The sequence below is a fragment of the Harpegnathos saltator genome, unplaced genomic scaffold (genome assembly GCF_003227715.2).
Source record: "Harpegnathos saltator strain DR-91 unplaced genomic scaffold, Hsal_v8.6 scaffold38, whole genome shotgun sequence".
NCBI classification, from domain to species: Eukaryota; Metazoa; Arthropoda; class Insecta; order Hymenoptera; family Formicidae; genus Harpegnathos; species Harpegnathos saltator.
The window spans coordinates 2,225,154-2,239,877 of record NW_020230183.1 but is presented as its reverse complement, the minus strand read 5'-3'; the positions used below and the strand labels follow the sequence as shown (position 1 = coordinate 2,239,877).

At 46.0% G+C, this 14,724-nt stretch overlaps 1 protein-coding gene across 6 annotated transcripts in view; it reads right to left on the bottom strand.

Annotated features, from left to right (window-relative positions):
- The window catches only part of LOC105187319 (CREB-binding protein), a 17,622-nt gene extending 2,906 nt beyond the window's left edge, over positions 1-14,716 (bottom strand). For 3 of the 6 annotated variants that reach the window (XM_011148054.3, XM_025300646.1, XM_025300643.1), the window contains exons 1-22: positions 13,975-14,716; positions 11,958-12,113; positions 9,712-9,926; positions 9,250-9,627; positions 8,857-9,157; positions 8,466-8,780; positions 8,031-8,351; positions 7,724-7,933; positions 7,242-7,605; positions 6,968-7,140; positions 4,999-6,845; positions 4,720-4,877; positions 3,092-3,202; positions 2,866-3,000; positions 2,176-2,652; positions 1,793-1,958; positions 1,368-1,544; positions 1,005-1,235; positions 702-932; positions 495-614; positions 98-399; positions 1-3 (exon numbers count right to left, since the gene is read on the bottom strand). The exon at positions 1-3 is cut by the window's left edge and continues 411 nt beyond it. In XM_011148054.3, the coding sequence (XP_011146356.2) occupies positions 1-3; positions 98-399; positions 495-614; positions 702-932; positions 1,005-1,235; positions 1,368-1,544; positions 1,793-1,958; positions 2,176-2,652; positions 2,866-3,000; positions 3,092-3,202; positions 4,720-4,877; positions 4,999-6,845; positions 6,968-7,140; positions 7,242-7,605; positions 7,724-7,933; positions 8,031-8,351; positions 8,466-8,780; positions 8,857-9,157; positions 9,250-9,627; positions 9,712-9,926; positions 11,958-12,113; positions 13,975-14,056 (6,473 nt within the window). In that variant the 5' untranslated portion in view covers positions 14,057-14,716. The remainder of the gene's footprint in view (positions 4-97; positions 400-494; positions 615-701; positions 933-1,004; positions 1,236-1,367; positions 1,545-1,792; positions 1,959-2,175; positions 2,653-2,865; positions 3,001-3,091; positions 3,203-4,719; positions 4,878-4,998; positions 6,846-6,967; positions 7,141-7,241; positions 7,606-7,723; positions 7,934-8,030; positions 8,352-8,465; positions 8,781-8,856; positions 9,158-9,249; positions 9,628-9,711; positions 9,927-11,957; positions 12,114-13,974) is intronic. The other 3 variants (XM_011148056.3, XM_025300644.1, XM_025300645.1) reach the window with 3 other exon arrangements.
- Positions 14,717-14,724: the final 8 nt, after the last annotated feature.

Sequence of the window (14,724 nt, the reverse complement as noted above, 5' to 3'; positions counted from 1 at the left end):
CTCCTGCAAACACAGAGATGAGGCGACATTTAGCACAATGTCCTACTACTGCTCCTACGGCTGCAAACTCGACACGACGACCTCTCTTTCTACCGACCTGAGTAATTGCGCCTGTTGTAACCGTTGCTGGAGCTGTTGCTGCTTAATCTTGTGTTTGATGTTGGAGCAGAACGGAACAAGACACTTAGTCTCTTGGCAGTGTTTCGCGTGGTAACAGCAGAGCGCTATCAATTGCTTGCATATCGGGCATCCACCGTTCGTCTTCCTCTTGCAATTCTTCGTGTGCATCACTACTCTCTTCATCCTCTGGCAGCTTGGCAGACGGCAATTAGCGTCTCTGCACTGGCAACCATGCACCAATGACTGAATGCACCTCTGTATCGACAGTTTCCGAGCTTCCTGTACAGTGAAAAAATGCAAAACAAAAACGACGTGTGAGCATCAGGATCCTTTGCTTTATAATGGAATAACCGTAAAGGCAATCGATAAGTCACCTGTGGGTTTGTCTGTTTGGCATCGGCCGGCGATGAACCGTCATCCAAGTCAAAACCGAGTTTCTCCATAGGATGCGGATGACCATCTTTGTCTTTACAACTAACGCATAAGTCAAAGTCCTGCAATCAAATAAGTGATTGCAGTAAATGTGTGAGTAAACTTTGAGCGGGGAGGAAAAAATAGTGTTACAAACAAGAGATACATACGTCGCAAACTGTACAATGGTATCTAGTCTCCACGTGACTCTTACAGTTGTTGCAGGTATAAACGAATTTGTCTTGACCTTGATTATGCAACTCGTACAACATCGACATGGAACTGAACTTTGCTCTCCTCAGAGATGAGAACTCGTAGTGCCTTTCCCTCGCCATAGTAAGAAAGGCGTCTCGGCCGTCCATCAAATCACAATTAATTACGGGGTCGGGATCTTGGATTGGCTGAAGATTTAAATCGCAGTTAAGTATTTATTAAGCTCGCTCCGTAAGATATGACGGAGATGAAAAACTTACTGCCAAGCTGGCTGCACTTTGGGCGCTATGCAACCTGATAACGAAAAATACTTCTTTGTGTTTCTCCATGGTCGCAAAGATCTTTGCGGAGAGATCATTGCCAGTCTGAGGAGTGTTCGATTTTTTGCTGTTCTTCCTTTGATTCGCCTTGGATTTGTTGGATTTCTTTGCCTTCTTTTGACCCTTCTTCTTACCGTCCGGAGTTTCAGAGTCCTCGGACAGTGAAAATATCTGAAAAAACGCAAGAAACATGCACATATGCAAGATATAAGGAAAGGTGCACGGGTATGCACAACGATGAAACGAATAGAAGAAGAAAAGAGAAAAGGAATGCTACAAGATAATTTATTTTCCGCAACTTACCGCGTTCGCCGCCGCAGCGGCGGCTTCCGCCGCTTCAGCTTGTTTCCGCTTTTCTTCCTCTTCCTGATCTAGTTCTTTAATACTCTCTTCCAGCACATTCGGCCAGAAGTCACCCTCGAAGTACGGCAAATCCGCTGCCGACGAAAGCCTGTCCTCCATGGCTTGTTTTAAGATGTCCTACACAACAGAAATATCTCGATGTAAATATCTCGCTCAACGTATAATAAATAATAAAAGAGCAAGTCCACGGAAAAAGTGTGTCGCCTGCAAATCCTATGTTCAGTGTCATAAGTCATAACAAGAACATTAGCTTTAGCACAGACTTTTATTTAAGTCTCATTAGACTCCGATACGATATTAAGACACATACCGGAAACACAAGAGACTAGATCCATGCGAATGCACAAAATGCACTTTCTTCTCACCTTGTAGTCGAGCACGATCCTCTCGACCATTCCCTTGTCCAACATTTTCTTATACCACTCCTGCAATCTTTTAGGCTTTGGTATTTTCTGTTCTTGGGGATGGCAGTGGAAGATATAATCGTCCCCTTCGGAAGGTGGACATGCCCAAATGTGCGCCATAGTGTATCTGGAATGATGTTTTTCGATTGCAAATTGTGTATACACAGGACACTTTGCGTTCGAAAAAATACGTCCTTAACGCAATGGTGAGGTGAGGTTATTATCACAGCAAATTATTAGATCAATGTTACAATTAGATGAGACACTGAACTCGATTGGTGCAACTTCTCGTGCAATTGCCGGTTGCTGTTGTAACATAACGTGTTATAATCACAGTAACTCACCCAAGCTGCTTCGCGTAGTCCAGATATCCGAGGAGAATCTCATGGTACACAGCTGTACGAAACTGTCTAGGCCGGAAGAAGTGTACAGAGTCCAAATACGCGATGTAAACTCGTCTAGTGTTCGGCGGCGTGCATTCGCTTCCGTATTCTTGCACGTGCATACCGAAAAAACACACATCCGTGCCGTCGACTTCCTCAAATGCGAACAGCGCCTTGGCGCGATAGGGAAACTCGCCGGGCATGTCACCGTTTTCGACAAATCTGCTACGCATGCCAGGTTTAACCTCGACCACTTTATCACTGGACGCGACCACTCTGATCGCGACCTCCCCGGCACCGGCTTCTTTCTTCTTAAGGAAGTTATTCACGCGCGTCTCGATGTAAGTGCCGAGTTTTGTAATGGGCAATCGTTTGGCGTTAAACTTATTCTCTTTGCGTTTCTGACCCTTCTTCTTTAAGCAATTATCACAGGTAAATCTGTTGGGGGAAAAGCGATTTCTTCACATAACGCAAGTTTTACTTTGGAATTTTCTTATCGTATAAATATATACACATATATATATAAATATTAACAACACCGTAAGTAAGAAACGAGTGGACTGGCTAATCGCGAAAACAAAATTTAACTTCCCGAAATCCCTACGATTGTTTAATGCACATTTAACATTTAAAGGCCGCGCTGCCACTCACCCTAATGGCCAGATTGTTTCCATATGAAGTACACATATTTGATGTACTCTCCTACCGCAGTCCGTACAGGTAACAAAAGGTTCCAATTCCAAGTGATCATTCTTCATCTCCTGGAACTGTTCTTTCTTGATGGCACTGCAAAAGAGACGCCTTTAGCGATCAAGCGAGCACAACAGCGGATTTGGCAGGTTGCGCAGAGATCAGATCACTCTCGCGGTGTACTTACGTTTGAGGTTGTGTCGGATCATCTCCCAACGTCACTGTATCACCAGGAATGTCGTTGAAACATTTCTGACAGAAGGTGTATCTGTCGGAAATAAGACCATATGCCTTTAGACTGTTATACCAATTACATTGTATACGGCGTGTCATTTCGTCACAGTGCCATGCGTGCGTTTTATATTGCGTGAGAGAGTTCGATGAACGACGGCCAATTTTATCCGTCTCACCGGACGCATCCAAGTTTCAAGCGTCAATTTCGAGAAGTTCGTTTATATGCATATATTCGATTTTTTCGCAGTTATACATGCATGCAATGGTATTGCCAATTAATCGTTCCGAATCCGATTTCGGTTTCGTTCCAAAGGGTCATGCGAAGACATCGTTCTCATTTTTCAATTAGTGTTTTGCGAATCGGACGTTTCGTAATTATCGATTTTTTTTTATTCGTTCGTTTTATAAATTTCAGGTTTCCAATTACGATCGTCCAATATCCAAGTATCGTTTTTTCGCAGTAGTAGAGTCGGAAAGAAGCAAGGGCGCAGGCAACACGAAGAGCAAGCGGCAAACAAGGATTGTGTGCGCGTGCGCAACCCATGGTCAGAGCGAAGATAACATACAAAGAAGAGAGAACAGTGCCATCGTTAGACGCACATCAATTTGTGTGTGTGTATATATATATATATATATATATATATATATATATATATATAATATGTGTGTATATATATCTTATTTTTTAAATTCTAATGTAACGCACATGCACCAAAGAGTTATGTATAAATTAAATTTGTCCAGATATCGTTGGAAAATATTTATATTCGCAAACTTCATGATCCCCGGTGACTCCTTCAGATCGTAGTCGTGTTCTCACGATGCAATACATATCTCTTCAGTATATGCGCGAGTAACAGTAGAGATACAGAAGTTCTAAATGTGCGAGAACGTGCGTGTGCGTATACGAGAAATCTTTATAAATTACGAAAAAGATGTAGGTCAGGGGACTGACCTGCTTTTGCAAGTATCGCTAAAAGCAGGTTAATTAACCTGCCAATTTGATTTTGCGTATTCGACGAGAGGACACTTCCAAATTAGAAGCGTCCCGTGCAAAATGAACACGCCATGGTCAATTTAACGGGCATGTAGAATTCAATTATTTGAAATCTCGATCGTTACTATCGCTACATTTCGAGATGCACCACCGGTGTGTCTTTTACTATATGCGTTACTGGTACTTACTACATTTACACGTATTCGACAAATTTGCCGAATTAAATGTAAAACTCTAGACATTCTTCGTATATAATCGAGTGCATCAACACCGCCTGTACGCTCGCGTTTGGTAATCAAAACCTATTTATGATTGTAGAAAATATAAATGTAATTTGGAAATATTAAAAAAAAAAAAAATTAAGGAATTTCACCTGCTTCATTAGAAACAATTAAGAAATGTATAAATAACAATTATACAAACTCCCTGCTTGTATATAGTTCGGAGTCCGACTTTCTTCTATTCGTTTTTTTGTAAAAAACAGAGATGTCCAGTCTCTGCAATCGCGGACGCATGGGACAGCGTTAACGCACCCAATATCGTATCGCGATAGAAACAATTCTTATAGATAGAAATGTACTGACCTGTTCTGGTACGAATAATACTTGGCATCCCTGGGTATCGTGCACAACTGCTTGCCGTAACAGCAGAGCACCTGCGGGTTGAACGTGTATTTCCGACCGCAGCAGTATCCGAGGGCCTGCATGACAGGATCTATCTCCTGCTCGAACACCTCCGAGAGCTGTGTCCAAACGAGAACATATGAATTATATATACGCATGTGTCTACGTGTCAATTATAAAGAGACACCAATATGCGTGATAAGCCTCACTCAAGAAACAATAATCGCAATGATGCCTTACCTTGGTGCAGTATCTGTAGACGCGAGATGTCTTGCGGTTGTAGAGCCAAGCATTGTCGAACATCATCCAGACGTCATCCACGTACTCCCACGGATCGCTGTACTTCTCAGTGTCCAATTTCTTCTTGATGGTCGACAGATCCATGGGCTTCTTCACGATAGTGGGATAGTCCGGTATACCCAGGGCTTGAGGATCTACTGGCTGCCGGAACGGTATGGATTCCGGATCTTGCCGATACAGCTTCTCGAGGGTCGGCATCAACGCCTGACGTAGCTCGTCAGGTTTGAACAAGCACTTCTTCTTGTCGGTCGACGTGCCGCTAGGCTGTATCGGCTCCGGCACCATTGGCTTGATGTCGGTGGTACTCGTGTCCTGACCGGACATGGGAGTCATGCTCTCCTCCTTTATGCTGGCAGGCTCTTCTTTCACCGTCGTTTCATTCGAGTCTTCCTCCATCGGCTCGGTTTTCGGCTCGGTCTTGATAGTGATCTCATTATTTACGCTCTTACCGCAATCCATTCGATGGTTCTCGGCACTGTCCTCTTGTTTGATTTCCATTTTAATATCTTTCTCTTCCTTAATGGTGTCCAGCTTGCCTTTGTTGTTGTTCATCGGTGGACTAGGCGAATTATTGTCCATCACGGCCGCCGTGATGGCAGCCATCTGCGAAGACATGGACGTGCTTCTCGGTGCGTTCAACGCTGCTCTCTCCTGCGAGGTCATACCTTTGCCCAGACTTGCGAGACCCGCTGGCGACGGTGTCGTACCTGGATGCGGCGGCGTTTGGTTAGCGGAGGGGACCGTCTGATTCGGAGTCATGAGTGATGAGACTAACGGAGTGTTCGGCGTGGAAGTGGTGGACTGAGGTCCGTTGGTGGTGGTCGTCGCGGACCCCGGACTCGGCCCGCTAGAGGCAGGAGGAGGTATCGTCTGCGGCGTCGACGTGGCGATAGCATTGTCGCTGGGCGTAGCTGATAATGGCCGGTTGTTGGCGAACTGCTGACTCTGCGGTTGCTGCGACGTGCTCTGTTGTTGTGGCTGCTGCTGTTGCATACTACTGAAGGGCGACGGTGTTTGCGGTATCGACGTCGCTGGCGTGTTCTGACTCGAAGTACTTGTTGGCTGCTGCTGCTGCTGCTGTTGCTGTTGCTGCTGAGCCGCTTGCTGTTGCTGTTGAGCCGCTTGCTGTTGCTGCTGCTGCTGCTGTTGTTGTTGCTGCTGCTGTTGCGCGGCCTGAGCTTGAGCCTGAGCCAATCTAACTTTCATGAGGTCGGGAAACTGATGCTGATTCTGAATGGGAGAACTATTGGGTAGACCGGAAGTGCCATTAGACGTTGGAAATTGACTAGTTGTCGCGGACGCGGCGGTGGTGGTTGTTAAGTTAGTCTGTGACATCTGAGGCTGTCCAAAGGGACTGAGCCCGGGATTGGGCACCATATTCGCGTTGGACGTCGATTGTCCGTTTGGACTAGGACCCGGGGGACCAACCAAGATTCCTTGCTGCTGTGGTTGTTGCTGTTGCTGCTGTATCTGTTGTTGAGCTTGGACTTGTTGGGGCTGCTGGGGCTGCTGCGGTTGCTGTTGCGCCTGTTGCTGCTGAGGGAATTGCATCCGATTGTGTTGGATCGCCATCCCGGGTAACGCTGCCAATTGACTCATGCCTGGTGAGTGACTTCGTACAGTAGGTGGTACCGTACCGACTGGTTTCGCAGGTAGAACGGCTCCCACATTAGGAGGAGCGCATGGCCTCAAGCCGGGACCGGATGTACCCGCCGGTTGCGGTTGCTGCTGCTGCTGTTGTGCTTGCAATTGCTGCTGCTGTTCCTTTCGCTTCTGTCGCTTCTCCTCTGTTTTATGCAGAGAAACGTGTTACATTTACGGGAATGGAACATGGAAATTGTATTTTTACTACTTTACCAGTAAAGTGAGTGACTCAGGTCTCAATCAAGTCAAGTTTTTCATCACTTACCAAGTTCCTTTTGTATTTTATAAATCTTCTCAGCTAACAGATGATAGTACTCTGATCTCGAGTTGGCCATTTCATACATATCACCTTCGACCTTCCTCGCGTACGCGACCAAGTTGTGCATTCGTTTGTCAAGCATAGCTTGCGGATCGGGAGTTGGGAATATTGCTTGAACCCTGAAGAAAGTAGGAGCAGAGAGAATATATAAGTTGAAGTTCTTGATATACTGGCATGCACGATCACATACGTATATATAGAGCGTATCTATTTTACTAACAGTTTATGTACGAGATGATTCCTGAGGTCCGGAGTTACTGACTGATGCCACTCTTTCGTTCCTTGCACCGGTGTCGCCGTTACTTGACCCGGCTGTAGACCACCCGGCAGTTGTAGATTAGCCAATCTGCTTTCCCCTATCACACCAGGCTGCCCAGCCTCGTTCAAGCCTGCAAATAGCTGTTGCATATTGACCGACTGTTGTATGTTAGCGGCAGCGGCCGCAGCAGCGGACGTGGGTCCAGTCGTCGGCGCCGTTTGATTACCAGCAACCCCGACTGTACTAGGATCAGAATTTAAAGGAAGAGATACGTTTGGAGCAACTACTTGTTGTCCAGTACCAACTACGGACTGTCCCGGTGCAGCTGAAACACAAATATCCATCCCCATCGATATATTTATAATAAATCACAATTGACTCGAACGAAACACAAGCACAGCAATCTGATAGACTCTGCGAAGACGAAACATCATGAGACTCACTTTGCGTTTGAGGTTGCGTCAATCTAACATTACTCAATGTCCCCGGTGGTCCTGCCATGCCAGGCGTTGGCATCCTAACACCTCTGCCAACGCCTTGACCAGGCAGCAGTCCCGGTGTTGTTGTTGGACATTGAATCCCTAGAGCGTCGTAAGCTCTTCTCATCTCCGACGGGCTCGGATTTGGTTGACTGTTTTGTTGAGCTGCGGGAGCTGTGAGGCACAATTAAACGAGTATTTAGTGTATGGATGTGTCGATTCACTGAGAATTGTTATTCCTCTCGTGCAAAGGACATTTATTATGGATTACCTGCGGTGGAATTAGTCCTGTTTTTATTCGCCTGCTTAATCGGCAAACAGACCGGGCAATCGGTCCGTGCGCAATGTCTCCAATGACTTATGATCTGTCTGGACATGCTACAGTGTGGTACTGTGCAACTTTTGCCGGAATTGCAACTCGTCATGTGGTTCAGGACGTTTTTCATCGTTTTGCAGTCTGGCAAGGTGCACTGCCTTATTTCGCCGTTTGCTTGACTTTCGCGTCGCTGACACTTGTGTGCGTGCAGAAGGAGAACCAATTGCTGCTGGATGAGTCTACATTTCTCTGGGTCGGGCGTTGATTTCGCAGCGCCTACGAGATTTATGAAATCCTTTGTAGAGAGAGAGAGAGAGAGAGAGAGAGAGAGAGAGAGAACAGAAAATCTATTTATTATAAAAGCAGCAGGCGACAGTATCACGGACTGACCAACTGTAGCAGCACCAGTGGCAGTCATTTGTCCCTGAGTAGCTTGTTGAGGACCCGGTTGACCACCACTCGGCGCTCCCGACTGAGGCTGAGCTGGACTCGGCGCGGGCGGCTGTGCCTGTGGTGTCATAGTACTTTCCTGGCTGCCACCAACGATATTGGTGGTACCGATGGGACCGGCAGTCCCGGTAAATCTACCGGCGGCCTGCATGGCAGTCATGTTCGTGCCCACACCCTTCTGCTGCGGTTTGACAACACCTACGGGATTATTGGCGCATACAGTTACTCCTGGCCCTGGTCCGTTATTTGGCGAACCTGTATTGTGAATTTTATTTTCATCGTCTTAAGCACTATCTAGTCGTCACCGGAGGATATGTATTTCGATACGTACCGTAACCGTAGGGACTGGATGCTCCTATTTGACCCATGTTGGGCATGTTTGTTATGTTAGGTGGAGCTTGCATCCTGGGACCACCTTGACCGGGGCCGACTATACCAACTTGATGTACCTGTTGGTGAGGACTCTGACCTCTCGTCGGGCCGACCATGTGAGCCGCCGCAGCCGCCTGCTGTTGCTGTTGCATCGCCACAGCCCTTGTGTTCAGCATCCCGGGACCGTTCTGCATCTGTGTGACCCCGTGAGGTCCGCTAGGATGATGTATCGCTTGAGTATTGGGTCCCATCATGGTTACCTTGAAAATATCAGCCAGTTAGACCTAACATGGTTAGACCTTCACCGACGCGTAGTTGCTACCAATGTTACGCGCATCACAAGTTGACGTACTGTATTCTGAGGTTGTTTGTTCAAACTGTTGGTTACTATCAAGCCTCCCCCGGCCATTCCTCCCATATTGTTGTTGCCACTCGCTGTGCTAGTCATCACTAAGCCAGAATTCATGCCTCCCGGCATGGACATCGCGGGGTTACTACCGGCCATGCTCATGGACGACTGCAGACCACCCATCGAATTCGCGATAGACATTTGATTGTTAGCCAATGAACTGGCTATGCTGCTCGGTAAGTTCCCAAGACTGACGACCATCTGCGGGTCGACTACGCCTTTGGAAACAGAAACGTTCGGCGGCGATTGCATGTTTGGACTTTTGCTGCCCAACGGTCCAGCAGTCATTACTAACGAGTTCGCAACCAGATTTTTGTTGCCCTGTTCAACAGTCGTGTGTTAGTTAATGTATTTATACAATTGGACGCCCGGACTGGCTGGTCGAAGCGAAGGAAGAAAACCTACTTGTTGCTGGATAATATGATGAGAAAGTTGCTGCTGTTGCTGTTGCTGTACATGTTGCCTAAGTTCTGAGTCGAGAGCACCGTTCTGCTGCCCCGGACCCGGGCCAGTCGCCGGTGGCTTAGTACTTTCGGTCGCAGAGCCCCAAGATCCCGACGACAGCAGGTCATCAGGAAGATCATTTTCAATATCATACATATCTGTGTTTGTTATGTAATCTGAGGATAAATAGAGCAAAAGTAAAAAAGTTACGCCTCCACACTTGTGTGCGTATCACGATAATAAATATTTTCTTTGGCTATCAGAAAAGCGTACATCCTGGAGTGTATTTATGCGAATGGAATCTATATAAGGCGCGTAACGCGCACTATACATTCATGTTTTTCTCCGTCTTCTATTCAATCTCTTTTCAATCGCTAGTCATGGAAATGTCATTACTTGCACTTTTTATGCACTGCTCGGATTAAATTCGTCATAGATACTCGGGATATATCACTTTTGGAGACAGCCGGTCGATAGATTTAAAGAATATGGCATTAGATATATGTATACCATAGATACCAAGAAATAATTAGTAATTTTATAGGGTTAAGACTCAGCACCGTCACCATTATAGCCATTTTATTTAGAGTATCAAATATTTTAATACAAATGTTTGCTATTATATGTGCGTGAAGTATATCGTATCCCTATACACATGTATATGTACATGTATATGTATATATATATATATATATATTTATATTATATGTATGTATATGTATATATACACATAACTGCATGTGAACATGTACACATGCGTATATACATGCATGTATATAGAGACACACATATAGGCAGAAAAGCGATTATGATTATTCATCTATATTACAAGGAACTTCTAAGACAGCAATATATCCTTTTCAAAATGTAGTCAACATAGAATTAAAAAGTGACTCTTATTCGTCTATCTATTCACGACTGACCATACATTGAGACGGAGAAAAAAAGGGTGTACATAGGTATGTATGTATGTATATATGTATGTATATATATATATATATAAATATATGTAGGAAAATACATACGCGAAGAGATTCTAGAAAAAAAGGAAAAAATTAAAAACTACACGTGGATATAAACAAACATGAAAAATAAGACATGAGACATACACTGCATGAGCATAACGTAAAGGAGCTTATTCTACAGCGGAATGAAAATTTTCGGCACATTAAATTCGTGCTAAACTACACAAGCAGCGAAGCCACTGACGGCAAACTTTCATAGAAGAGAGTCATGCGAAGAAATAAGTCACTCTAGAAAATATCCGTTCAAGCAAATAATGCTTCTGACGCACAGTTCGAGAAAACCAAGTATCTCGGTTTCGTGTACTTCATCCTAAAATAAAGAAAAATAAAATTTCCGACATTCTCTCTTGCATATATGCAAAAGACACTATGCGCGCACAGTTCTTGTATTCTATTTACGTTCGGTTATAAATAACTGTGAAAAATTTTCATTGATACAAACACATCGAGCCCTACCTAACACGGCTATTTATTACCTGCGCCGCATCGTCAACTTTTCTCTTTTCTTTTTTTCTTTTTTTCTTTTTTTTTTTTTACACGACCAGTACAGCGTAATGCATTTTTAATTTCACCTTTACATACGCCTGCAAGCCGAGCTCTGCGCGTGTGTGTCGCATGTCTATGTTATGTCTGATTTATGTGAATGTCTCACAGTGTCTTATTAGAAAAAGAGGGGAACCGCTATTTCATCTGAGTCTTATGTACCTTCTCAGCAATACCGATCCAATTTTTCTCCATTGCTATGTAAAGCAAATCAGTCCGTGTCACAAAGTAAGATAATATAATGTATCCATATTTGCTGCTCTATGTTGTGCCGTACTTTCAAAGATAAATTATCGTGACCAATCCAATCTCTCTTTCTCTCTTTTTCTTTCTTCCCTAAACGTCAACGACAGACTAAAGTTACCGGAACCATAGTGACAATATAGTTAAAAAACTATAGGCATCTCTTTCTTTCTTTCTTTCTTTCTCTCTCTCTCTCTCTCTCTTTCTCTCAGAAAGTACTGCAACTGGAAAACGTATTGATTTGTTTCACTGAAAGCCATAGGCTGGAACAAGTGAGTTTACGAAAGAAGAGATGTATGGTACTATGAGATGATCGGACGGACAAACGGATTTTACAGTGCTGGACTTAATGTTCTTGACAATTTTGAATGCTTAATTTTGAATAGTGATATTTACTTCCTTTCCGGACGGTAATGTTGTTCCAATGTTGCTGCATCTGATGCTGTTGCAGATGTAGCTGCTGCGGTTGGCCATGTATTTGTTGAATGTTACCACTTCCACCTCCCCCGTAGTTCGTATAAGCATGGTGCATCATTAAAGGCGCCATACCCACTACGTATATCATAATTGTATTTTTTTATTTCAGAATGTAAGAAAACGGACTAGGCTGTTCTTTGTTTCTTATTTATTTATTTTTTTTTTTCTTTGATCTGTGGCGTCCAAGTGGCAGAAAGTTCAAGTTGCAGTTTCCAATAACTGTCAGTGAGTAATTTCTACTTCTTATAGATAACTTTGTTCTCATGTGGTTATGTGACAATCGAAAGGGGGAACGAACAAGAAAATCGGAAACAGATCATCATCGTGTAACAACTTATAACTTCTGCAACTTGGCAATAAGCGATTTTGAAAGTTTACGTATTATTATCCGAGTCAAAAAACGCAATTATTGTCGATATAATGTAGCGTTATTACATGTGCATTATCCTCAAGTTTTGGAAACTTGTTAAGAGATGATTAAGATGTGTGTTGGAAGGAAAAATAGTAAAGAGATCAAAATTAGCGCGTTGTTCATGCCAGCAAAATGTAATCTCTGATATTAAAAGTGTCATGCATCCATCATGCACTACAGGACCACAGCTCTATATCTAGATCTAAGTATATGTCTGGAAGAATATACAATAAAATGTGTGTGTGTGTGTACTTGTACGTGTGTGTGTATATATATATATATATGTATATATCGATTTATCATATATCGATTCGAGCCAGAAGAAATTGATAATCGTGCTGTAAGACAAGAGGGTGGCAGTCATGTAATGACTCTCGACGGCGGCGACATTTACACTTGCATCATCCCGCAGATGATGCTCCGAGCAAAATTCGACTACACTTTATCGTTGTGTGCTGTCGCACGAGAGCCGTTTTCGTGATAAAAATGCAGGTAACAACGTGAGACCAGCCGAACGTCTTACGCACCACACACACACACACACACACACACACACACACACACACACTGGCGAATCCATTCACGAAAGTCATCTACACTCTTTTTCTCGACCGGACCGTTAACAACCGAGCGTCTCACTCGCCGCGCGTTTCCACGGGAGGAGAACACGCGAGAGAATACTCCCCGAATGATCTCGACGATGCGACTCCGAATCATCTCGCCGAGCTCGCAGGACGCGCGCGCGGCGAAGGAAAACGACACGCCGAACGCGTTCATGCGTGCAGCAGCAGCAGCAGCAGCAACGCGAGCCGCCGCGTCGTGCGTGATTGTCGCGTGTCGTATCGTAATTTTGCTCGGAGGTTGCGACGCGCGCCCCCGAGACGCGTTAAACGAGAGATCGGCGGGCTTGGATGGCTGAGTGGCGGCTGGCTGGCTGGCTGGCTGGCTGGCTGGCTGACTGACTGGCTAACAGCAGCGATTCGTGGCGCGATGGCGCGCGGCGTTTGCGGTGGCGCACAGCCGTGTACCGCCACAACACCGGCCACGATCAGACGGCAAAAGGCGGCCCCCTCGCCGCCGCCGTCATCGCCGCCGCCGCCGCCGCCGCAGTTTCGTCGAGAGGAATAAAAACAAAGAGGAATAAAACGGCGGACAAGACGCGAACGATGCTCCATGCGAGAGGCGCGTCGTCGGACGTATACGTGCGCGCCTCCCGCGACGTACAATTCTCTCTCTCTCTCTCTCTCTCTCTCTCTCTCTCGCTCTCTCGCTCTCTCTCTCTCTCTCGCTCGCTCTCTCTCTCGCTCTTTCTCTCTTTCTGTAAGGTTAGTCGCGGCACTGAGGAGTACGTGAGGAACGTGGAGAACGTAGGGTACGAGAGACGGGGGACGATAATAATAATAATAATAATAATAATAATAATAATAATAATAATAATAATAATAATAAGAGAAGAAAAAAAACAGAAATAAAAATGACGGAAAACAAGAAAGACAACTAGAGAGGCTTTGAGACGCGACTCACCTGACGAGTCCGAGGGTCCCTGGAAGGGATCCCCGAGCTTCGGCCGTTTGTTCGGCGGGCCGTCGACCAGGTGGTCGGCCATGGCTGCTCCTCGATGGCGGCTGTTATCTTTCCTCCGTATAACCTCTCACGAATCTCCGTTGCCGATCACGAGCAGCGGAGCGGTGGCAGCGTATCGCCGATCGTGGCCAACGTGCGCGCGTTGTTACGCGTTCGTACGTCGTAGTAGCGGCACCGCACAACAGCGGGGAACTCGTCGGCCGCGCGCCTCTTCTCCTTCGCTTGCTCGCACACACACGCCCGTTCGCTCACTCGCGCTCTCGAACTCTTTATCACCGCAGCGCGCCACTAGAACGCCGCTTCCGCCGTCACCGTCGTCGGCAGCTCCGCTGCTGCTGCCGCTGTCGCCGTTGCTGCTGCTGCTGCTGGTGCTGGTGCTGGTGGCGGTGGTGGTGGTGGTGGTGGTGGTGGTGCGGCCGCTGCTGCCGCCTCTAGCCTATCGACGGCGAGGCCTCGTAACAAGTTCACCGTGCCGCAATCGTACTCGCGAGCATGACAATAACAATGACAACCGCGGCGCGTGGAGCGTCCCCGTGGAGCACAGTTTGATGCACGGTCAACCATTGGGCATCGTCGTCATCGAGGTACGTCGAATCCCAGGGCGCGAAAGCCCGCCACACAGGCACCACGCACGGACACACGCGCGACGAGCACACACACACACACCCACACGTACACACCACGGCGAGT